The following is a 25,943-nucleotide window of genomic DNA, read 5'->3' on the forward strand; positions in this document are numbered from 1 at the left end:
GAAACTTTGAAGGTCATTTTATCCAACTTGAAAACCTGTCCATTTTACTATTTTATTATATCCAGAAAACATACTAAGTTGTTAATTTTAATGCAATATGACACTGTTTCAAAAATAGATCATTTTTGTTAATTCTTTATTACTCAATTTAATTTCTGTCTATTCGAGACATTACTATGTCAAATTAAATTAGGATTTTGGACTTCTTTTCTTATCCCCCAAACCCCCCTCCCCACAGCAATTTCCTGCTTTAAATATACTGCTGACTCATGTGTCCCCGAATGATCGGATTCCCCTTTACAAAGAATTCTTAGCATATTCAATGACTTAATCTAACACAACTCTTTTCACGACTAGTTCATGACTAGATGCCTGGCTGTGAAACAGGAAATTCATTAGGTCACCTCTAAGGACTTTCTTTATATTGTACCCAGCAAAAGAGAGTGTGTTTTTTTGTACTTGCTTTCTTTTAACTACACTTATTTCTTTTTAAATGTCTGAAATAAATTTTCTGGATTCTGTCAGTATATGCTGAGCACGTGGTCCAAAAAAGTTTCTGCTTCTGTGGAGAACACCCAAGTCAAGGACAGAGGCTACATCATTATAATGAAATGCAAATTTCTCATTAAAAGGCCAATCCTTCATCCCAAAAGGTTGAACAGGATGCACCTTCACTTGACTTAATTTCCTATTAAGGCACTGAGAAAAGATTCCAACTATAGACTCTTCTTTGGATTGGAACCACTTTCATTTCACTGAATTAGAATATTTGAGTGTGCTGTAAGCACATGTCCTACAAAATTTTATTCTGAGATAATTAAAAAATGTCAGCCAATGGGTTGCCATCCGTTATAATTCCTCCTTTGTTTACTATATTTTTCTCATCAGGGATGGTGAAATGTTTCATCAGTATAGATTTCATAGGAAGTGCTGCTGGTTTTCTTCATTGTTTCACCTTTTTCTTGATTTTCCTGACCTCTTTTCCTCCTTCCTCTGGATTCCCCTCACAGCTTCTAGTCTTCTCACATTAGTTTCTTCCTCTGGACAAGTATGGCCTTAGCCACAGTCCACTGGCTGTGTAATACCTCTGAAGTATCCATCTATAGCTTGTGTCTTAATCAATTTACTCAGAATTTGTCTTGTTTTTAAGTATCCCCACCCTGATGTCTTTCAGGTACCTAAAACTCAATACGTAGAGCTCAATTCCAGTTCCCCTAATCCCACACAAATGTAGTTTTCAGCTCGGTGAATACCACTGTTGTCCTCCAGGCTCCTAAGCAACAACCATGGAGTCATCATCTATTTGTCCTTTCTTGCCTTCATCTCTCACTTTCAGTCATTCACCAAGTTCTAGCTGTTATACTTCTTGAATATCCCTCTATCCACTCACCTTCTCTTCTTTCTATTGCCACTTGCTCAAGGTAGGAATTCATTATCTCTCACCTGATGTCTATTTGAATCTACTCATCCATCTCCCTGTCAGCATTGTTGTAAAATCTCAACACACTCACATATAGACACACACACATCTCAGGTCATTCTTCATACTGTTACCAGAGGGGACTTCAAACACATATATCTCATCAGGTCACTTCTTGTTTTAAAGATTTTCAATGGCAACCATCCCACTTTCTTTTGGATGGTACACAAGTCCCTTCTGATGCCTCCCTCTCTTCATCATTCTTTTCTCTTTCGGCTGAGCAAAAACAAACAGCATTGCTCAGATGCGATTGGGGTGTGTGGTGGGGCTCATTGCCCTTTCACAGCAGAAAGAGGCCTTTATGATTCCAAAGTGGCTAGCTCAGTCCACTCCCTGGACCTTCACTCAGCATTTCCTTGTAAACACCTCCAATGTGGTCCCAACAGCTCCAATGCTGCCAGCCCATTCTGAGGGAGTGTTGTTTTCCATGCTTGTGTGGCTATTGATGTTTTCAGCAGTGCACTGATATAGCAATATGCATATGAAAAGTCTCCCATAAATACCTGCTTATATAACTGATTGCAGTGGCTTCACGTAGCCCTGATCCAAGCTAATGATGCTTCCACAGACTACCTCCATGTAAATGAAGGATGTCAGATGGTTTTCTTTACATAATCTCTGCAAAAAAGAGAGCCTCTCACCCATTCATAAGGAATAGGCGTAACATAGTCACCTCGAATTTTGACTACTGCAAAATTATGCGGAATTAATCTGTGCTGCAGAGAGTGACAGCGGATGTTCTTAAGGACAGTAGACTGGCCTTTTATATTTTTGTGCCTGTAAAATAACTTGGTTTGTAGCAAGTGCTCTAAAAAACTAGTTCTTTGTTGAGTATGTTAAGTTGGAAGTAATGTCCCTGGGTAACATTTTTATATTTTCATTTCTAACTCTGTACTTTTTCTTTCTCTTCACTTTAATCGAGTCATTTGATTGAAGGTATTTGCTATCAGTAGGGAAGATGAAATACATTGGAATCATATTAACACTGTGCTAGAAACAGTATTCTTGGCATTCTTCAGCAATTGTCAGTGATGTCTGTAACATGTTACGGAATAAGAGAACATTTAATATCTATAGCAAGCATGAAATATGGTACTGAAACAAATCTATTGAAATCAAAGTTTTCTCTAACTTATTCTGATGGAATTATATTCCTCTGAACCATCCAGTAGGGTTATCAGATGATGGATCAGAAAACAAAATGAAACCATGTAAGTGTAGAATCAGCTCATCTGGCTTTTGTGTGCTGGCATTTTATATAAAAAATGTAAAGACAGGTGATACAATAAGGAAACTAAGTGAGGCTCCTTCATGATGTCACCAGGTGCTTTTAGCTACAGGACCCTTCGGGAGTAGGGGGTGGGTTCTGTATTATGGACTCTGCAGAGTTGGTTCTTATTTCCATCATTTTCCTGGCTGCAGAGAATGCCGCAAAGCCGCAGGCCCTCTTTCCACCATGACATTTGTCACAAGTGGAAGCTCTACCTGTCTGATGCCCAGAGCAAAAGCAGATGACAGTGATGACACACAGGCTTGACTCAATTCCTGAACCCAGTGAATCCTGGGAAGCCTAGGGTAAAGGAGGGTAAACCCCAAGAGCTCAGTCCCAGAAATTTGCTCTGATAATGCATTGTTTTCCAGGTTAAAGAAAGCCCACGTCCAGGTGTTCATTTAGAGAATATTTAAAAGAAATTTGAATCAGCAATTTTAGATTTCCTCTAAATATACCAGATACAATCTGTCTCCTAAAATCACATTGAGGTGGGAGCAAGCTCTAGGTTGTATACAGAGTGGGTCCCCAGGACTGGAACAGAGAGTTAGCATCTTTTGCGCCTCTCCCCCCTTTTAGCTAAATATACCCAAATTAGGGGCCCTGGACACTTTTTGTATTTGTGGTATAAACTGAGTGTTGATGGAATGTTTTCAGTGCCAAGGGCCATGCCTGTTTTTATTTCATTTTAATTTAACTGAATCACTCAATCATTATTTTGTAATTAGATAATAACTATTGATAGAGCTGTTGCAAAATAACATACAAAGGAATGAAGCCATTTCTCTTCAAATATCATCAAACTTATTCCTTAAAATAAAGCTTATGGTCTAGACAGTCCCATTTCATGATTAAAGGAAGAGCTCAGAAATCTAAGTAACTTTGCAAAAGTCACAGTGGTAATAAGTGGCCAAATTAGCACTCAAGCCCAAGTTCTCCAAACTTTAAAGGCAAACTATTGCTGGCCATATGGCCTGTGATGCCCAAGTGGTTTTGCCATCACTGCCATGGCAACCAGGTCAGGTGACCTCTACTGAGCTCTGTGGGTCTTTCCTCTGAGAAATGGGGTGGAGATCTCAGTATGTTTCTTAACAATTCTTGAGAACAGGCTTGAGAGAATTCTCTATAGGCTAAAGTTTGTCCTTTGAAAAGAAAGAAAAGGATTTGTTGAAGAAAAATATATACTGATTGTCAAAATTATTAGAAATTGTGCTGCTGAAACTTGGCACTATTTTTAAATATTCAGATGTAAATTGAAACCAACCTAAAACAAGGAGTGCAGTTTTGATTAGAAGAGTTACCTCCAAAGTTGATGAAATAGGACTGGGTGATATCAGAACTGACAGAGCTAAGAGGAATATTTATGTGAGGCTGGAAGAAGCAGCAATCTTGTTTATGTAGCAGAAGCAATTAAATTCCCAAAGGCTGGAATGTGGGTTGACCCTCTTAAAATTGACCTAATTTAGAGTAGTAAATTCACAGTGATGATTACTTTTGTTATAATGAGACTGCCTACCTTAACCTTTTTCTCTGTTGCATAAAAATCTAAGCAAATCAATGGTCAAACCTTTTGGGATGTTTTATCAGTATGCTTTTACTCACTGTAACTTACTACCACCTAACTTATTAAGGTTACCATATGTTCTGAACCAAAAATGGGGATATGTGATCAAATGAAGGATTTTAATTCATAAATATTACTAATTAAAAAACCTCACATAGGTGTAAACTAAGAACACATGTATATAAGTGTTCTATGAATTGTTTTTATTTAAATAATTAAAAACCCATGAAATTTAACTTGCCGTACTAAAGCTGAAGTCCACTGTTACTATATATAACTTAACATTACCTTAATATTAAGTTAGCTTTATATTACCATTACACAAAAACAACTTGGGTATTTGCTTTAAAGAAAGACAACCAGATAGGCAATTTTTTTTTTCTCTCAAGAAACAAACATAAAATTATTTTCTATATCCTTAAAGATTTATGAACAATCTTTTTCAGTAAGTTAAATTATCAAGCCAAAAAAAAAAGATATTTTGCTTTGGAGTTAATTTTTCATTTGGGTATATCTTAAAAGTTTTATTAATTTTTATTTATTTATTTATTTTTTTAAACATATCTTTATTGATTTCAGAGAGAGGAAAGGAAGGGGGAGAGAGAGAGATAGAAACATCAATGATGAGAGAATCACTGATTGAGCCCACAACCCGGGCATGTGCCCTGATGGGGAATCGAACCCCGATCTCCTGGATCCTAGGTCGATGCTCAACCGCTGAGCCATGCCCGGCCGGGCAAAAGTTTTATTAATTTTAAAAATTTTACCTCCCAAAGGCTCCTTTGCCTGACACATGAGAATATACAGTTTAATTCAAAGATGATCTCATGCACTTGACTAAACCATGTCACATCAACCCAGAAAATGTTAGCACACTTGCAAAGGTGAGCCTTGACATCCTCGTGTCCTGTGCTGAGAGAAGTAGTATTTAACTCCCACATGGAGCTGCAAGGGATAGGAGAGTAGTTATTTTCTTGGTTTTATCAAGAGGCTTTCAATTATTTTTATATCTTTGAGGCTGAATATCTTGGTTGTAGTAAAGAACAATTACAGAGACCTCATTAGAATATGTGTCACACACCATCCTTTCAAAGCCCGCCTGTCCTTTTAAGGATTAAAAAGAAAAGGTAGTTTAGTGAATATAAAATGGACTTAAGCACACATTCTATTCTTTATCTGGCATTTTACTGACATAGTTCAATAATACCACTCACTGTGGCTTCCTGGTAGTTGTCTTTTAAATAATGAAAGGACAGAGATGGGAGGGGAAAGAGGAGGAGACTGGAGAGAGGTCAGAGGGGAGGGAGGGAGAGAGAGAGAGAGAGAGAGAGAGGAAAAAAGAGAGAGCAGGAGAAACAGCTGGGCAGGGGGAGTAGGGGCGGAAGGAGATGGAGCCAGGAAGAGACAGGGGGGATGTTCTTATAAGACAATGAGATATTAAGATCTGATTCATCTTCAGTAGAGATACAGGGTGTCAACTTTTGTTTTATCAAAAGGTTAAGACACTGACTTCATCCACGACTGCATATGAATGCTGCGCTGTTCTCACATTCTTTCGCAGTGTATCTATTCTACATTTCTCTGAGTCCTGTGCTCCCAAGTATTTCATTTAGCTAGCAAAAGGTACAACCTTCATTTCCTATCTTCTCTGAATCTGGAAATCTAGTTGGAGCGATAAAACAGAGAGCAATGGTAAAAGGCAACATGTATTCTTTATCAGAAGAGGACTCTTTGAATGAAAACTTGAAACAGTCTTGGAAATCAAAGGAAAATAGAAATTAGAAAAATGGAGTTCATACATGGCAACACTGTCTTCAAATGGCATAAATTAATGGCATATTTCCTGGAAGTTTTCATCGACCCTGTAACCTAAACCTCTTCAATTACAATCATCTGGATAATTCAAGAAATAAGCCAACTTTTGCTTAGAATGATGCTTTATGCATACTAACATTTTTTTTGGTTTTTCATCTGACCAAATAATTTGGCCTTTGTTTTTAAATTATACAAAGACAAATATTAAAAAGAACCTCATCAGGGCTAGTTTGGAACTCAAGTTCAATACAAGAAAAACAGCATTGAGTTACTAAGGTCCTTATACTCTTTACTTTGAAAAGAAAACCCATAGCCACGTGCAAGGTCAAATCAGCTCCTGACTTAAGTGTGTGTCAGCATTTTCCCCTAACCTGGAACCCAGGAATCTGCTGTTACTTACCTATAACTTTCAATAGAAAAATTATTATTCATTATGTCTTAATGGACAAAACCATAGTCCCTCATGAAGAATGAAACATCACATCTCAAGTTGACTGAGATGCCACAAAGCAGATTGCTTATAACTTAAAGCCTGGAAATAAGGGAGTCCTGATTCTTGGCCCCCTCTCCTCTCCCAAATGCAGAAGTGATATTTGATAAGAAGCTGTATCTAAAATATCCCTCTCATTCCTATTTACCCTTTATTCAGTTTCCTTAACACACTTGTTATTATTTTTCTTGATGATCCATACGTTTTTTAAAAAGATAATATAAAATAGCCTAACCAACCAAGAAACAGATGCAATCTATACTTTTGTACCAAATAAGAGCCAATGTGAAAATGTTGATGACTTCCTTTGAATATTTATGTGTGCATGTTTATTTTTACATGGCTGAGATCATGCCATATGTAAATAATTTTGTAGCTCTCAGCAATTATCTTGATTCTTCAGCGATATGTTATAATGCTCTATGCTGCTTTATTTTTTGCCATATTATTTCTGAGATTTGTTTCTATAACAAAAGTATAAACTCTTTCAGTACAGAGACTTTATCTTTTATTTATTTGCGCTTATCTTGTTTTCTACACATAGACTAACTGTTTGCCTTCCCAGGCTCTCAACACAGATATTGTTTTAATTTACTGGATTTATGGGAATCATTAGAAGAAGTAGATCACTTTCAACAATGCCTGCACCTCTAGGTAGTAAGCTTTTCTCCAAGAATCCCTCAGCGCCCCAGAAGACATGCTTCTGGGTGCAGGGAAAATTTATTTTCAGAATAGTGTGCATTCCATACAATCTAAAAAGTCTTTTTTTTAAAAAAATTATCTTTATTGTTGAAAGTGTTGCCGATGTCCCCTGTTTTCCCCATTGACCCATTCTACCCCGCACCCACCCCCTCTCTCCAGGCCTTCACAATCAGCTAGGTATGTCTTGGCTTAGACAAAGCTATGAGGAAGGCAAAAAGTGATCCCATGCCCCCTCTCTAGTGCCCATCTCCATCCTCAATACATACCTAAAGTTTATTTTTTACACTGCCCACACAGTGAGCTTCTGAATAAGCTAATCTCCATACTCATTACCAGTACCCATCTCTGCATCACCCTTCTTGGCAGCCCCCATTGTATATTTCAGTCATTCTCAAAGTCCCAGGAACACAACATGCTTACCCTCCTTTCTAGGCATTTGCACATTTCCCTCCGTCTGGAAGAAGACCATTCCTCCTCATATCCACCAACCATTCCCCTTGTGCACTTGGACAATTATCACTTATGCTTCAGGTCTCAGCTGAGATGTCACCTTCTTTGAAAAGTCTTCTTAGTCCCTGTTAGGCTAGGTGATTTCTTCTTAGTACTTCCTTCACATCTTGTGTTATCCAGTACCATAGTGTGTGTATTAAATTCCTGTCTGCTTATCTCTCCCCATCCCCCACTCCACCCAGGGCCATAGGCTCTTTGAAGATAAGAACTGTGGCTGTTCACCGTTCTGTCCTTAACAGCTGGCTGACACAGAGACATAGAGAATGTACTCACTGAATATTTCTTGAGTAAATGAATACTTTTGCTCTTCTTGCCAGTTTCCACCTGTATATCATGTCCTAGGCACCCCAGGAACTCACCACACTAGTGCCCCATGCAGGTATCTGCAGTACTTATACTTTTGATTTGCCCTAACTTTCCCATTTCTGCGAGGATGTTTTGAGCTCTGTTCTGAGGTTTGCCTCTAGGTTGTCAGTCTGATCTACTTTTCCACTAGAGATCCTAAAGGCCCTGGTGTCACTTGCCTTCTATAGTATGTGGTTCTAAATTAGAGTGTTATATAGCATGCGGTTGTAAATTAGAGTCTTTGTTGGAGAGGGTTTCTTAACCAACAAGGGAGGCTATACTGGGGGAGGGGACTTTCAGTCTCTCTGTTTAGAGCCTTTCTGCATTCCTCAAATGCTCCCACAAGAGGGATGTATATTCTTCCTTTATGTAAACAGCATCACAAATAAATGTTCCTAGATATGGAATACTTACCCATGAATGGTTATTGTGATTCTGTTATTGGTGGAATTGGAGTTCCTGGAGTGCGTCTAGGAAGATAATTTCCTGAGGCCGTCATGGGAGGATGGGGTTTTGTGGAAAGCTTTATTGATGATGTAAAATTAAGGGAGTTCCCCCTTGAAGGTCCCATCTCAGTTCATCGTGCCATGGAAGAAGTCCAGTCTTGTCTTCAGCATGGCCAGAATTAAGGCCACTGCCCATAGTTTCTGATCCATATTAAAGTTCAGCCCAGTCCAACATATGGCTAGCTTAACTTGTGTTCCCAGTTGCAGTACATTGTGTGTGGAGTCTGCATGGCAATGGGTCATGTGGCTGCTTAAGGCCATATGGCTATGGAGAGAGAAAACAGGAATGCAGGGATAGTATGAGTCATGGAGCAAGAGAGAAAAGGGAACAAGGAGAGAGGGAACTCTTTGGGGATTTTAACCTTCCAAGATTTCACACATTTCTGATGGGGTCTACCCCCTAGCCAATCCATTGTTCCCCAGGCTAGACAGAGAGGCAAGCACCTTCTCTATATCACCCCGATTTCACTGTACATGATCCTATCTCCCCCTTTCCCCCACAAGCAATCCAGTACTGGATAGGGGAAGAGAGGGGTGTTAATGCCCTTAGAGGAACAATGTTGTGTGAAGCTGTCGCTTCCTGGTGAAGCGGCCCAGATGACCATGCCTATAATGTCTGTCTTTCCCTTTACTCTCATCCTATTATTAATATTAATAAACTAGCTAATTAGGATGATAACAATTCCTTTGTGAAAGGATCACATAAAATAGTAATATTGCTTCTTATGGAAATTTTTGGAATAGAGTCACAAATATGAGTTACAAAGAAACAAAAAGTTCATTGTTGTATGCCTCACATCTAATGTAAATGTTAACTCTATTTCCACACGCTGTTTATAAATTTGTGTAAATATTTTACATAAGTAAAGGAGAAATTACAAATATTTATCCTAAGTAAACCAACACAGTGGAGATGATACTCATTAAATAGAGAACTGAGGCTAAGATGAAATTTACCAAGAAGTAAAGCAATTCATCTGGGTTACCGAGAAATGATTTACATCTGGGTAAAATGGGCAAATTCTTGATCTTTTTCTGTTTGATAAGAATTCTCTCTGGAAACTATTCAAAGAGACAGAAGAAAAAGCTATTGGTCCAAATTCAAAGACAAGAAAATCTTCTTGTTTCTATGGAAATGAACATGGGTCATCTTGTGCTTCTCCTTCCTTCTTATTTCTTTTTTCCTCCCCCTTAGGGCAGATTTCTCCAGCCTACTTTGCATTGTCTAATGACTTTCCCACAGATGAATCATTAAATACAGAGCTAATAAGACCTTTAGAGGGAATGTAAGCCAAACCCTTTATTTTGGAGATGAGGGAGTTGGCATTCAGAGGAGTCAAGCAGCATGTCCTCTGTCGCCCTGCTGTAAAGTAGCAGAACTGGAACTTACAGCCAAGTGTCCTATTACAGATGTTGGCCAAAAAATGTGGAATAATCTTAGATGGCTAAATGAATAGATAGTCTTATTCAAATATTATTTATGACACATATTAATAAGAGTAATATCCAACACTTTCTGAGAACTATTCAAAATGTTTTATATGTATTAACACATTTGGCCCTCATGATGCTTATGATTCTTATTTTAACCAATAATAATCTGAAGTCTAAAGAGCTTGAGAAATTTCGACAGTTTGTCCAGTGTTGACACTGGGACTCTAAGGGAGACCATTGAACTCTTGAATCTGTGTGCATTACTGCTATATGCTTCCTTTTATTCAAGTATATTCTGTACATTATTCAAACATATGCGCAGTTGTGTTAAGAGCATGAACACTGGAGTCAGAAACAGGAATCAAATGACCAGCTGTGCCTCTTAGGAGCTTTATAACCTTACTCACATTATTTCCTCTCACTTGGCCTTGTCGGGGAGGGAAGGGAGATTCACCTCTACCCCTCTTGGTTCTTTTGGCTGTCAAATAATTAAAATGACATAAGGAAGATTAACAAGAGAAAATAAAATTTACTATGTATACAAGGGGAATTCACATAAGCATGAAAATTCCAAAGACAGTAAGGCAAAATGAGGTACATTAAGCCTTCCCTTAACTTAATAGGTTCTTAGAAAATGCAACTTTAAGTGAAATGACACATAATGAAACCAACTTTACTACAGGGTAATTGATATAAACAATAATTAGGTTCTTACGACATACTTCTGGTCACAGAAACATCACCAAACTTCTTAATCAAGACCCAAAACATTTCTTATGTTAAACATTGAATTAAATGTGAGTAAAACATCTATTAAAAAATAATAAAAATAAGTAAGGTTATGATTTTTCCATACACTTATTCTGTTTCCGGTGGGTGGCTGGAGACCATCTCAGCAGCTCAGGGAGCAAGATGAAACCCATCCTGGACTGGACACACTTCCACGACAGGGCCACTCACAGACACGCACACGCATTCAGACTGAGACAATTTAGACAAGTCCACTCACCGCACTCACACATCTTTGGGATGTGGGATGAAATCTAAGTCCCCAGAGAAAACCCACACAGACAGTAGCCCCAGCCAGGAATTGATTTTCCCCCCTCATCAATGTTATAATAAAATGACATTGACGAAAATGACATTATTTGAGGACCTGCTGTTTATATATACATATAACATTCTGGATTAAGAAGCAGGAGGTAAGGGTCTGGGACTTTCAAGGGAAAAAGGCAATTCACCTCACCTGGGAGATGAAAATGGTTAATGTTTAATAAACAAATGTTTGCTGGGGACATTGAGACAATGTGACATAGAAAGGACTTTGATCAAAGGGCCTTGCTAGGTTCTTCCCAGATCAAGCTATTGTTGTCTATGGTGCTAGCTCCTTTCTGGAACAGGTCTTCTATCTTAAATTCTTTTTGGCAGTTAGAGGCAAGGTCAAAGTTTCTTCCTGAGTCTTTAGGGCCTTACAAGTAACCAGCTTAAAATAAGCCATATCCCAAAGAGGTGTATTTGGGGTAACAAACTCTGCCCCTCTTCAGCCCCTATGTCCTCATTAGTGATTTGAGGCTACTCAGGTATAGCACCCCCTCATAGAGTGACTGGAAGAGTTTCCCAGGATAATGCAAATATAGTTATTAAGTTTTGAAACTGAGTTGGCCATGTGTTAAAAATTTTCAACCAAGTCTCAGTTAATTGATATGCTAAGGCACTGTGTTAGACATATTCTATATTCTGGTTGGCTAAAGCTCTTATTTCATTTCAGCAACACAGAAACCTTATTTTCAACCTTCCTCTTTGGAAAAAATAGAAATCTATGAGTGCACTCTCCTAGCTAAGTAATATGCATAAGAAGTTTAGTTGAGTGTTTATTAGTGCATGTTAATGCTCTAAGGCCTCCGTTTTGAAAACGACTTTCTTTTTCATTAAAGATCTCCTAAGAATTTGCTTTTCTCACAATTTGCTTTGTTTCTACTAAACAGGAAGCTCTGGAGAGAAAAGTCAAGATTGTTGATGATTTTGTTTAATCCTAGTTTGTGTGTGTACTTGCTACTGAGAATAAAGCAGAGAATATGTTAGGGAATACATATAAGGACAAACATTATTTAAGCAAACAAGCAAACAAACAAAACAAAACAAAACAAAACACCCCTTAAAATTCCTTTAGAAATATCACTATCTACCACACGTAGGAAAGTATTCCTTTCAACAATAAAAGACAACTGACCATCTAAAAGTTTCCAACATTCTTGCAGGGTCTATCTCATCAAAAATGAATGAAATTTGAATTACAATTTCCTTGGACAAGAGCTGTGTTGTCAATTTTCTTGCAGTCACAGCAAGTATCTTAATGTCAACCTAGCACAGTTATTGAGCAGATACAACACTTACTCCCTTATAATAATTTCAAAGCAGCATTGAGTAATTTATTTTCTGCACAATTGTTTATAACATTAATGTCTCTTTCCTCTTGTATCTCTTTAAGAATTTATTATTTGCTCATATCTCTGAGAGTTTAATTTTCTTTTCCACACTAGAGGTGTAGTTTGGGTGGGAGTAATTTTTAGAGCTGCAGAGTAGTAACTATAAACTAAAAGTAGTAACTGTAAATGAAAAAAGACCTAAAGAGCCCAAGATTTATTTTTTCCTGGCATTACTGCTCTTGGAGAGATGATGTGATGAGATGCTTCACAGCCGTGAGACAGCGTCGTGACCTATACTTCCATTGATTCACCTTGGGACAATTTACCTACCAGAGACTGACTCAGCTGACATTTTATTCATGCTGCATCAAGAACCAGAAATACTGCAGGGACTTTTAAACTGAGCTCTTTCCTTTAGAGTCACCCGATTCTCTAAATCATGATCCACAGTGCAATGAGAACGAGCTCTCCCGAAAGTAGAGCATGTGATACCTCTGCTTAAAACTCACCAGTGGCTTCCTGCCGCAGGACAGTTAAGTCCAACTCAGCCAGGCTTTCATGGCCCTTACAGAAGAGGCCTTGCTTTCTTCTCTAATCAAACCCGTCACTTCTTGTAGTTCCTTGAACATCTTGAGCTGTGTTTTGCCTCAACCATAGTGCATACAAATCCTTTTTCTAGCTACTCTTAAGTCCCCCTACTCTTGACTAGTGTGTTGCACATTATTGGTGTGCAGTGGAAATGGAAGAGACAACATATTTGGGGGAAATATTTCACTAGACTAAGCAGATTAAAAGAAGAATAAAGTCCGTTTTCTTCTATATCAATCTCTAATGTCTATATATACCTCTCTTCATCTGAGGTCCTACTGTCCTCAGACACTTTGTGTCTCTTACTTCTACCGTTCTTAGCAAAGTAATCTCTAAAAAATAAAGTATGATTAGTTACTACCCCTCAGAGTGAACTCATTGAGATAAATATTATGAAGCGTTTATTATATATCAGGCTTTGTTCTAGGCACAGGGAGCTTATCAGTGAGCTAGATGTGAAAGGTGCCAGGTTGCAATGAGCACACATTCTCAGGGAGGAGACAGAAAAGGAATGTTAAATGGTTACATAAAGATCACTTCAGGTAGAAAAGATTAGTAGGAAGAAGATAAAATTACGATAGAGTAATTGCCAGGAAGGAAGTGTCTAGTTTAGACCCTGTGATTCAAATAGCCTCTTTGAAGTTAATATCTCCATAAGAAAGTAGCCCAGGCCATAAGAATAGAGAAAAGCGTTCCAGGCAGAGGGAAGGGCTGGTACAAAGGCCATGAGGGGAAGAGTAAGTTCAGGGAGTAGGAAGAAAGGCCAGGAGGGCTGGCGCCGAGTTCACGGGGGGGGGGGGGGGGGGGGGGGGGGGGGGGAGGAGCAGGAGGAGAGGGCTGAGGGCTCAGCGAGCAGTGAGCCAGGCAGGGCCTTGGGGGCCTGGTAGGAAGTTCTTACTCTATTCCTGGTTTAAGTGGAAGCCGGTAGAAGGTTTTAAGTGCAGAAATGATGTGATCTCATTTAGAACTGGGCAAATATATTCTGGTTTTAATGTGGAGAGCACATTGAGGAGGAACGGAAATGGACGTAACGATGACTTAGGGGTTTCAATTTATCTCATCTTAATGATGACAGTTCAATTCAGCGAAACACTGAAACAGGAGAGCATTGAAAGTAATCTGTTACCATCCTGTCATATTTTTATTTTAAGATTTATCTTCATTGAGACATAAAAGTGATTTCTGCACTTAAAGGGATTTCAGAATTTGTGTAGGAGGTTTTACTGGGAAAGGAGGAAAATGAATGAACCTGTGTTAAATGGTTGCTAGTTGGTTTAGTGGAGAGGAAAATATTGGGAAAAGGGCATCTACATATAAGATAGTTTTAATAATCAAGAGCGGTTTATGGAGAATGGGAGCCAGTGTGGTTTCCCTGAAGTCACCCCCATAGGATTCTAGAAAATACTGGAATTGAGGTCTCAGTTGAGTTGGAAGCCTGTGTTAGAACCCTTTGACTGGCAGATTTGCCCTCTCGAACTGAGCCTCCAGGTTTGCTATTAATTAAACAAACAGTTCTACCCAGTGAGTGGAATAGATATAGAAATAATCAATTTATGGCTCTATTACTTATAGTGATATCATTCTGACATTTAGATCTCTTCAAAGCTTTATAGACAGTATTTTCATAGAATAATAGAGCTGAAAATGTCTTCAATATCATATAAACCTTTACTCTTATACTCATATGTACTCATCTTATAGATAAGAAAACTGAACCCTAGAAGGGGACATGAACCAGACAAGGGTTTCTTGTCTAATTAGTATGAGATGCACACAGCAGCCCAGGTCACATGACTCCTGATTATGTATTGTCTCCATTAATCACACCTAACTTCTTACAAGTCCAGAGGATAATTACAACATATGTTATATTTTTTCCTTGTTTCTCCTACATAGAGGTGCCTATGAACTTGTTTGGGAAACTGAAGAACACTTCCACCACCCCTTACAAAATAGTAGAATTCCCCTTACAAATAATGTAAAAAGTGTATTTCTCAGGGCTGTACTTAGCAGGATGATTGGGCCAACAGCTCATCTCTGATGTGGACTGTTTAATAGAGCTTTCAATTCAAGGACCTCCAGAGACCCTGCTTATTTTGTTCTGGTTCATGTAAAGCAGATTAAGAGAGCAACTCATTCCATTGTCACTTTGATTTGAATATAATGGAATGAAACCATATTTTTTTATTAAATAATTTTTGTAGAAAATGAAAATTATACCACCTCAAAAGGGGGGTGAACAGTTAGCCAGAGCCAGTGAAGATCAGTTATTTAATAATCTATATTTGCCTTCTTTAAATTTGTACTTTTCTCCAGACACATTATCAGCCCCCTTTTTGATCCACTATAATCTCCAAATGAGGCCTGAGGGATGCATAAATCTTTGTTCCTCTGCTAAAGATCCCTGAGAAATCTTTTTGATTATGGAAATGAGTAAAGACACATGGAACTGTACATTTTCAAGTGAATACATATAGCTTTTAAAATACTCTGTCTTTCAAATAATCAAAAGCACAACTCAACATCACAGATGGGATTTCAAAGAAGTGGAAACAAGACTGGAACTTAAAATTATACCAAGCTTAAAACAAAAGTAAACAAGCCTAATTGAGGAGCTGTGTGTCCTGGACTGATAGACTGGAAACCATATTTCACAGTCTCTCAGTCCTGAGTCAGGATTCTCACACCTTTTTCAAGGCTTTTCCACCCTTTTACTTTCAGCTCATCGGAGGACCCACAGGGTTTCATGGGGAGAGAGCCCTGTGAACCTACAGCTGGATTTTTGGTTTGATTTTTATAAGGAAAAAAGGTGACTTGGAAGTGGAAGATAAACTAAGTAAAGGAAAAAAAGCCCCTTAAATCAAATTCTTATTTAGAAATACATTGTTTACTTACAGTTGGCCAGGCTGAGTTAAATAGAAAGGTTGCTTTTATTGAACATGTAGGGAGAATATGGGTATGTGGGGTCACTATGAAATTTCCTTCTCTCTTGATTCTCCAAGTAACAACATTTTTACTCTCTGTAACTTTCTCAAACTTTTCTTTTTGCCACACACTCTCAAGTATTAATGTTTCTTTTGGTGCATGTTAAAAATGCAAACAAGGACCTCAGATATAGATGTCTGGACTAAACAAGTCCACAATAATTGTTACACATGTCTACATGAGTATATAAAACCTCACAGTTTGGTGTAAACAACCACGGTTATCACACTGGTGGCTTGTTGCCTTCCTGCACTTCTTTCTGGAAAGAACTGTTTTCTGCTCTGACTCTCCTCTTTTATACCCCCATGAGATAAATGGCTTGCCTGATCTAACAAACACAGTCTATTTATGGCATATATTTACCTTCATTCCTGTGTCCCACTCAGTACCTGCAGCACATTTTCAATGCTATATTCCATCTTGCAACCTGCTGTTGCATTCAATATTTCATCTGACAACCATTAGCACTGGAATAAATGAGTGTGGCCAAAAAATAAACAAACAAACAAAAAACCCAGAAACAAACAAACAATACCTAATTGATTAAAATTTGGTGATGGCTGTCAGGGATTTTGTTTTAAGTGTTAAGGCACACTGGATGAAAATTACTGCTATCAACCTGTTTAGACAGATCAATGTCCACCTCAGGAGTGCCTTAAACAGGAGGGATTGCTTTTCTTATAAATATCCTACTCTTATGGTCTTGTCTACTTATGTGAAATTCTGAAGTTGAGATGCCTTTTAACAACCCCACCTGAAATTTTATCAGTCTCATTTAGGGAGTTCGTCCACTGCATTCTATGGGAAAGAGGTCAATGTAAGACTGAGGCAAGTGTTTGGAGGGGAAATTATAATGAATGACTAGGTGCTCACATTACGTTTCAAAAACATTTTAACACTATAAAATTAACTGTAAAAGCAAAAACAATAATTCCTTCTACTTGTTCTGCCATATGCAGTTGTATCCCCACAATGGAAAGGACGAGTATGGATGTTTATAATGTTTGTGTGTGTTTGTGTGTATTTGGTGTAGGTGTGTGTGTTAACCCTGGAAAGTTTAGCACACATTTATTAAATGAATAATTAGTTTAACTTTTGAAATGTTAACTCAGGCCATGCTTCACTTTTGGCTGGAACTGAATCATAAAACTTGATCCCACATTTAGGAGTTAGAATAGATTGCCACAGAAGGCAGTGGTGGGAATGAGATCAAAGTAATATTTATGTACATTTCCTATGCATGTGGCAAGACTTGTACAGCTTCATAACACTCTTTGCATCTTTCCTAATCCTGATCATCTTGCATGGTATCCCATGTGGCTCCAAAAGGTTGAATATAAAATCCTAACATGTCACTCCACCCACATCAGCTCCACAATTGCTGCCTTCCTTGTGCCCCTTCACTTAAGAGTAAGAATCTGTCCTCTGGAATGTGCATCTGCCTTGTAACTTAAGTCTCCCTTTTTTCTGTTTTCAAGGATGGGAGGAACAGTTTTATTGGACACCAACTAGGCGGGGTAGTGGAAGTGCCAAACAGCAAGGACCAACGGGTCAAGTCAGCCAGAGCCATTCAAATCACCTACTACCTCCAGACCTATGGCTCTGCCACCCAGGACCTCATAGGGGAGAAGTGGGAGAATGAGTTCTGTAAGCTTATGAGGAAGCTCCAGGGTGAGCACCAGGACCTCCAGCTCTACTCTCTAGTATCCTTTAGCCTCTGGAGAGACTTTCATAAGACCAGCATCCTGGCCAGGAGCAAGGTCCTGGTGAGCCTCGTGCTGATCTTGACCACAGCCACCCTCTCCAGCTCCATGAAGGACTGTTTGCGCAGCAAGCCCTTCCTGGGCCTCCTGGGGGTGCTCACCGTGTGCATCTCCATCGTCACGGCCGCAGGGATCTTCTTCATCACTGATGGGAAGTACAACTCCACCTTGCTGGGAATCCCATTCTTCGCCATGGGTAACTATCCATCCTTGTGGTAATCGGATTCTTACTTGTTCGGGGCAGGTAGTATATGTCTTGAATTCTCGGGTGGAAATCTGTTTTAAATTTGCGTTGGTGTGTCTGTGTGATTCTGTAAGACTTTACTCGGGGTGGGTCAGCTTTACCTCATTGTGCCTTCCAGGAAGTTATGGGCTGACCGCTTTCCCATTTAGGTCAGGGAATTGAATGCTGTCAAGTATTTTAACTTGCACAATATTGTAATTTTCTAAAATTACAATAAAAATGATAGATCAGGGATTATGGAGTACAGGCTTAAGGATATCCAAAACCTTTAACATTTTCAAACAAAATTTTATAGTTTATATTTATGGGCATCCTCAAGTTGTTAGTGATAAAGAGTGAACACCATAGAATGAAAATTCCGAGAATCTCTGATACGTTCTGATCTCAAAGAACTTCTTTATTAAATTTTATGAGGTCATTTCAAAGTTTTTGCAGAAATGTACTCCATTTTCCCACCTCTATATAAACTAAAATCTTCCTCCTGCCACTTAAAAATGAGCTCATCTCCGGTGAAAATAATTAATGAGCATCCCTGGTCAAGATTCTACCTTCTTGTAAGTTTCTTCCCAGACAGACATGGTCTAGAAAATGGTACATGAGTGTGTGTGTGTGTGTGTGTGTGTGTGTGTGTGTGTGTGTGTGTGTTTGCAAACAAGAAGATCAAATCTTGGAAGAAAAGTGAGTGATGGCTTAGCAACAGAACTGATGGAGCTTATCAGAAAAGAGATGATAGTGGGGACAACTGTGGAACTGCAAAAGAGTTCTGTCAGATGTGATATAAGTCCCTACATGTAGCAATTTGGAGAATGAGCTGGAAAAATGGCCTCTAGGTGGTGAACTGACATGAGCAGGAGAGCGTTAGCTGTGAAGCAATTGCTTTTCACTTCCCAGGTTAAAATCAGTTCTAAAGCATAGTTTTATTGTTAGATGAAAAAGACACAGGAATATGGTCACAAAGTCTTGTAGGTGACTCAGGCCCTTTTTGTTTTCACCTTACCAAAACTTTTCTGAGAACAACTCTGAAAAGTGGATTCATGTTGTAGGTCCTGAGGCCACACTTCTTTATCTGGAAACCCAACTTCCTTGTGACCCTATTAAGTTAGTTCATGTCATTGAACCTCAGTTTCTTATTGCATAAAATGAGGATAATAATTATAACATCTTCAAAGGATTGTTTGTTTAGTTTAATAGAACGTACCTAAAGCTAATAGCACATAGTAAACCCTCAATAAGTATCAGTGCGTTTTAGTGGTCAAGCTCGTGTGTTAAGTGTAGTGGATTCAGTGATGCATAGGAAATGGCCTTTGGCTTCAAGAAATTGAAAGTCTTCCTGGATTTTGTATATCATCTTTAAATGCATGTTCATCTTGTTACTAAAAAGTGCTTTTCTTTTTCCCTAAGAACTATACAAATTTTTTTTTACCAGTCACAAGAATGAGTCTAGATTAAAAACATTTACACTTGTTATGTTCTTTAAGCTCAGTCTCTTGACTTGAAATAATAATATAAGATTCATAAGAATCTTACAGCATGAATCACAGATGGAATGTGACTCATTCCATGTGATGTCACTCATTTGTGGGATATAAAACTGAAACTCAGAGACACAGACAATGTTATGGTGGTTACCAGAGGAAACGGAGGTGGTGGGTAGTAAAGGGTAAAGGGGGCCAAATAGATAGTGATGGAAGATGATTTGGCTGTGGGTGGTGGGCCCATAGTGCAAATATACAGATCATGTATCACAGAAATGTACACTTGAAACTTATGTGATCTTATTAACCAATGTCACCTCAATAAATTTAACAATAATAATAATAATAATAATAATAATAATAAAGAAACATGACTCATTCAAGATTGACAAATTAGATGCTTTAAGGTCTACTAGGGTTTTTTCTAACACTGGTGGTAATTTAATTAGAGAATGGAAAGATTTATCAGGAAAACTCTATAATACATCAAAATTTACATTTCATACAAATAAGGAGAAAACTTGTCTCTAGTGATGCTGAATTGTAACATAAACCCTACGAAAGCAGAGTGGTGTTTCCATTCTTTAAAGAAATAATAAAAGCACTGAAAGCTACAATGAGGGAAAAGCCAGTCGCTGCAACACACACTTTTCACTCTCCTCTCTCAGCGAGTTTTTACATCGTAAATCAACCCTGGACAGTGTACATGCAGAAGTTAGGTAGCCTGGTGAATGGTTATTTTTCAGTATTCCTGTAATTCAAACCCTTAAAGTATTCTAAAAGAAACTTTTCTGCTAGGTTATGAAACATAATAATAGACCTATAAGAATATACTTATTTAAAATATTTGCTCTGTCAAGGGAGAGTTTGTTGTGCTGTGTTTTGTTTGTTTGTAAAGTAAAGCTACCAAGACTGGGTACTAGTGAAATGAAAGGAATAACACTCTACAGGGCTAGGAAATCTGAGTTTTCATCTCAGCTTTTCCAGTATCTTCATATGCTTTATGGGGCAAGTTATATGTAGTCTTTTGCCCCTTTGTCTGAGTTTTTCATATAGTAAATGAAAGGTTTGAATTCTTTAGATGTAAATTTCAAAGATCCTACAATCTTACTTATTTCATTCTTCAACTGAGGTTAGAATTTTATCATTCCTTTATGAAAACATTTAAGGTATATGTTATCCTCAAGTCTTTAATCTCCATTCTTCTTTGTTGACTGCTAGTGTGGGTGTGCTCACTCACATATGTGCAGAGCCTTGGACACACAAAGCTGGGAGACACAAAAAGCACATCTCAATAAGATGGCGAGGTGGAATGTGATGTTGAGCATCAGTGAGTTGCATTTGGCAGATATTTATCTTTCAATGGCATTGGTTAAACTAGTCCTTTAAATAATTACAGGTAACAAGGTGTCAAAACTGCATAATTCAAAATTAGTTGGGTGTAAAAGAAAGAAGCCTGATTCTTTTGGTAAACCTCTATTTCTATTCCCATCTTCCCACGTGGATTTCTTTAATGTAGTGAACATCGCTCTATTATGCTCCAGATTCAAACCATTCATCCTCATTAGAATTTATTCCTATAGCTGAGTATGTCACTTGTGGTGTTCTGATCTTCAGTCACCTTATTTTTGACCACCCCACTTCCTTCTATACTGCACCTGCGTGCTCTTTTTTGTGACCATTCATCTTCTTAATATCCCCAATGTCATTTGACTCATATATTCTGTACCCCTATATCCTGCATTTTTAAAGCCTGCACCAATGTTTTATTTTGTTCTAGTGTCTCCATAAGTAAATTTGTTTGTCTAATTGTATATTATATATTTAGGTTTAGAAAAGATGATTTTAGACATACTTATTTTCTCTAGAAAAGATATCAGAAGGAGAAATCTAGACTTATAATAATTTTTAAAAACCACCCAAAATGGCCCCATTTAACTCCAGCTTAATGTCCTTTCCTTATACAAGCATAAACCAATGAGAAGGCCACTAATTTAATTTATAACCAGTTGTCAACATTTGTTTTAATCACATTTGCTTTATGTGGATGTCTTCTCTTTCTGACAAAGAGAAATATGGGCTAATATTGCACACAAATGCCAAGCTGGATCCTGCTGTATTTTTTTGGTCTTCTGTGGCTACATTAATAGCCTTGGTTCATTATTATTTTTCTGCCCATCCTGAGTTTGTTTTATAACTCAGGAGTCATTCTTTAGTTAATTTGATACTAGGTACATGCAGATGACTTGTTTTTCCTCACAGGGACTCAGAGTTTCCACATATGAGACTTTCATTCATCTTCTAAAACTGAGCTTCATATTCATTTATTTATTAATTTATTCAAATATTTATTGAGCACCTACTATGTTCCAAGTATTTTGGGTTCGATAGTAAAAGGTATCAAATAGAACTGATCAAGTTGCTGCCTGTATGGATTTTTACCTTCTAGGCCTGCAGAGGGGAGGCATCCAACAATAAGCAGATCTATATAAACTATTGCTATATTATTGATAAGTGATATAAAATATAAAAATAAAACAGGATAATGGATAGAGAGCATAGGTGGTCAGAGAAAAGCTCCTCTAAGAAATGAAATTGAAGCAGAGAGCTAAATGAAGTGAAGACGGGGCCATGTGGCAACCCCAGAAAAGAGTTTCCCTGACAAAGAGAGCTACACATGCAAAGGCTTTGAGATGGGCATGCTTGGTGAAGTTAAAAAAGAGCAAGAAGGGGAGTGTCTAGAGCAGGGTGGGCAAGTGTCTGCATATTCTGCGTAGGGGCTAGAGAGGTACTGTATGGCCAGACCATGTAGGGCACCGAGAACTTAGTACTTTAGATGGAGAGCGATCTGAAGCCTTTTGACACAAGAGAATGTGATCTAACTTATACTTTAAAGCATCTTTGAGCTACACATTGTAACTATTATGTTGTAGTATCTTCAACTACAATATGGGAATTAGTCCGCAATAGAGCAAGAATGGTTATAGGGAAACTGTGTAAAAGGTTAGTGCAAAATCTTCATAAGATATAATGGTGGCTCGAAATAACATGGGAGCAATGACCATTGTTTAAAGGGATTAGACTCAGGGTATATATTTGAAAATAGAATTGACAGGATTGGCTAAAGGACAGGATATGGTGTGTTAGAAAAAAACAACAACTCAAGGATGACCCCAAGCTTTGAAGACTGAATAACTAATAGAAAACAGTTGTCACTTACTGTCAGGGAGATTGTGGGAGGAATAAATTGCAGGGAAAAATATCAAGAGTTTAGTTTTGGATCTGCTAAGACAGAGATGCCTATTCAGCTTCCAAATGGGAAAATGTGGGGCTAGCTCTGTAAGAGCAGTATGGAGATCGGGTTCAGAAGTAAAATCTGTAAGTTGGAGCTGAAAATATAAATTTTGGATTAATCATGGCACCCCTAATAATGAAAGACATGGAATTTGATAAGACCAACTAGAAAGAACAATGCAAATGGAAAATCGAAGTCTGAAATCTCATCCTAGGACCATTCCAACACTCAGAGGTTGGAAAGATGAGCATGACTCAGAAAAAGACACTAAGAACAATCGGACAGTGAGATAGCAGAAAAGCAAAAGAGAACAGTGTCCCAGCAGCCAAGTAAAAAATGTGTTCCATGAAGGAGCAAAGGATCAACTATTTCAAAAGCTGCTAAGAAATTGTGTCCAATGAGAAGTGAGAATTTTTTTTTATTTGGCAATTTGAAGGTCATTGGAGACTTGGACAGGATCTGCTTTGGGGGAGTGCTGAGGGTAATTTTAAGAGGTTCAATAACACTTGGAGAATAGGATGTGAAGATGGTGAATAAAGAGAATTTTTTTCAAGGAGTTTCATATTAAAGGGAAATACCAGTGACTGTACAATGATGGGAATGTGCAGTAAAGGAAGAAAGCTTCATAGTAAAGCAGAGAGAGAAGGAAATTGCAGAAGCAATGTCATTGAGTAGGAGAGATGGGCCTGGATTCAGAGCTTAAGTAGTCGTTGGCTTTACGTAAGAGCATAGTCAGCTCATCCACAGTGAAGCAAAAGGAAGGCAAAATATATGGGCAGATCCAGATAGATTGGTACATGTGGGGGTGGGAGCGTGTGGAAATTCTTTTCTGTGGCTTCAACTTTGTCAGTAAAATATGAAGTAAGTCATCAGCTGGGAATAAATTTGGGGAAAGAATAAATTTGATTTGAAGAAGGTGAAGGGAGTTTGAAAGAGTCACTTTGGAAAACTGGAGAATGAATTAAAGAATATTTAAGAGAATAACTAGGAAGCACTAAGGTCCATTTGAAGTCTGTGTACATGAATTAAAATAAGAAATCAGTTAGCATGGTTGCTGAGTCCCTTCCCCTCCCTGCCCAGCCTTATTGTATAGTTATTCCAGGGAGGAGTTGAGTAGGCATTGAGATGAATTTGATGAGAAAAAAAATCCCAGAAAAAAAGAAGAGTCGTTATGGCGTATGCAGAGTGACTATAATAACAGATTATGAAAATTATATTGGTTTGGGTTAGCTAGACTATATTGCAATAATAAGTAATGCCTTCAGTTTACAGAGCCTAGCACAACAAAGAGTTATTTCTTGTTCACACTGGAGCTTGGTATGGGTCAGGAAGCTTTCTCTAGCACCTCTTCATGAACAGAGTCAGTGGCCCAGGATACCTTCATCTCGCAATTTCGTCTTCTGAGTCTGTGCGCCTAGTCCAAAAGAGAGAACAGTTAGAGGAACCACTCCTACTTCTCACTGTACCCAAAGTGATATATCTGCCTCTCATCATATACTATTGGCCAGGACTGGACATATGGCAACCAGTTAGCTACAGGAATGTGCAGAAAAGGTTGGAGAGGAAATAGATTATTTTAAGAACATCAATTGCCTCTTCCACATAAACTAAGCCAAACCATAAAGGCAATGAGGATTCATCCTCCATCGTCATCATCATAGTAAAAAGCTGATTGGGTCAAACTATTAAATTTCTTTGTGGGGTCAGAAAATTGTTTGAAGTTGGAGCCTGTTCTGCACTATATTGCTGTAAAACAAACACCATGAAACTTAGTAGTGTAAAACAACAGCCATTTCATTATGCTCACGCATTCAGTGGGCCAGTAATTGGGTAAGGTCACAGTGGCGTCAGCTCTTCCCACCTCCGTGATGCCTAGAGCCTCAGCTGAGATGATCTAGATAGCTGAGGGTGACTTGAATGTCGGAGGGCTGGATTAATGGGGTGGATCTACCACTTCTTTGCTCCACGGCTGGTACCAAGTCTAGGATTTCTGAAGGACGATCTCAGCTGGGACTGTTGAAAACTGAATCTGAACGTGGCCTCTTCAGCATGGCGTTTTCAGGGCATTCAGACTTCTTACATGGTGGCTTCAAGAAAAGTGTTTTCTAATACTTCAAATAGTACTTGGCCTAGGGTAGACAGTAATTAATATATGTGAAATTAATGAGTAAATGGTCTCATAGTGTTTCTTAAATGGGTTATGATCTATTAGAGAGCCATTAAATCAATTTAATGTATTATAATTCACATTTATATTTCACTTCAAGAAAAAAGACTAAAATAAAAAAGAATAGGAAGTATCAGAAGGTGTTGAGTGGTACAGTATTATTGTGTCAAACTTTTTGTTTCAGTTTAACATTTGTGTGTATAATAGATCATGATGTAAGATGTATTTCCTAACGTGGGCCACAATAAAAATGTTTAGGAAAATTACCATAGAACCTTTTTTGGACTAATGTCTTAAGCAGATTATGCAGATAGGTGGAGATTTATTGTTGGGGAAACTCATCACAAGCATAAGTAGCAGCTCCTCTTGGTTCTGCTGGAGGCATTATCTCCATTTAGAAAGGGGCAGGGTAACCAGAGACATAAGGTGTTACTTTTTGGGCACTTCTATTTCCCCAGGCATGAACCAGGAAAATAGCATATAATGGGCCTCTAAGCCTTAATGGGTGACTGAAGTTCTTTAATGATTATGTTATGGTATTGGAAATGTTTCTCAACAATTTGTTGTTTCTCAACAAAACAATTGGCTTTGCCTAGGGGCCTGTTTTACTTAGGGTCATTAAACCCATCAAAAGCCTTCCTAAAATAACTCCATTGCTGGAACAGAAATGACCTCATTGTGACAAGAGAGTTCAATTGGAGCTGCTTCTCAGCCACGTTAAATGCAGCTTCCTTGCTTTTGGTGATAAGGTTACTTCTTTTGGAAAAGTGTCCACCAATGATGTGAAAACCCCTATGCTTACATGCTTAGAGTCATAAGAGTTGGGGTCCAGTTCAGTCCCTTCCTCTCATTTATTAGGTGGCTTCTTCTTTCTGGGTCTCCCA

At 38.3% G+C, this 25,943-nt stretch overlaps 1 protein-coding gene across 3 annotated transcripts in view; it reads left to right on the forward strand.

Moving 5' to 3' along the window:
• The window catches only part of PTCHD4 (patched domain containing 4), a gene marked incomplete at its 5' end in the record, with an annotated part of 174,389 nt that overhangs the window by 34,250 nt on the left and 114,196 nt on the right, over positions 1–25,943 (forward strand). For all 3 annotated transcript variants that reach the window (XM_081140064.1, XM_081140062.1, XM_081140063.1), the window contains one exon: positions 17,594–18,074. In XM_081140064.1, coding sequence (XP_080996190.1) covers positions 17,594–18,074 — 481 coding nt within the window. The remainder of the gene's footprint in view (positions 1–17,593; positions 18,075–25,943) is intronic.

Source organism: Miniopterus schreibersii (genome assembly GCF_964146895.1).
Source record: "Miniopterus schreibersii genome assembly, chromosome: 6".
NCBI classification, from domain to species: Eukaryota; Metazoa; Chordata; class Mammalia; order Chiroptera; family Miniopteridae; genus Miniopterus; species Miniopterus schreibersii.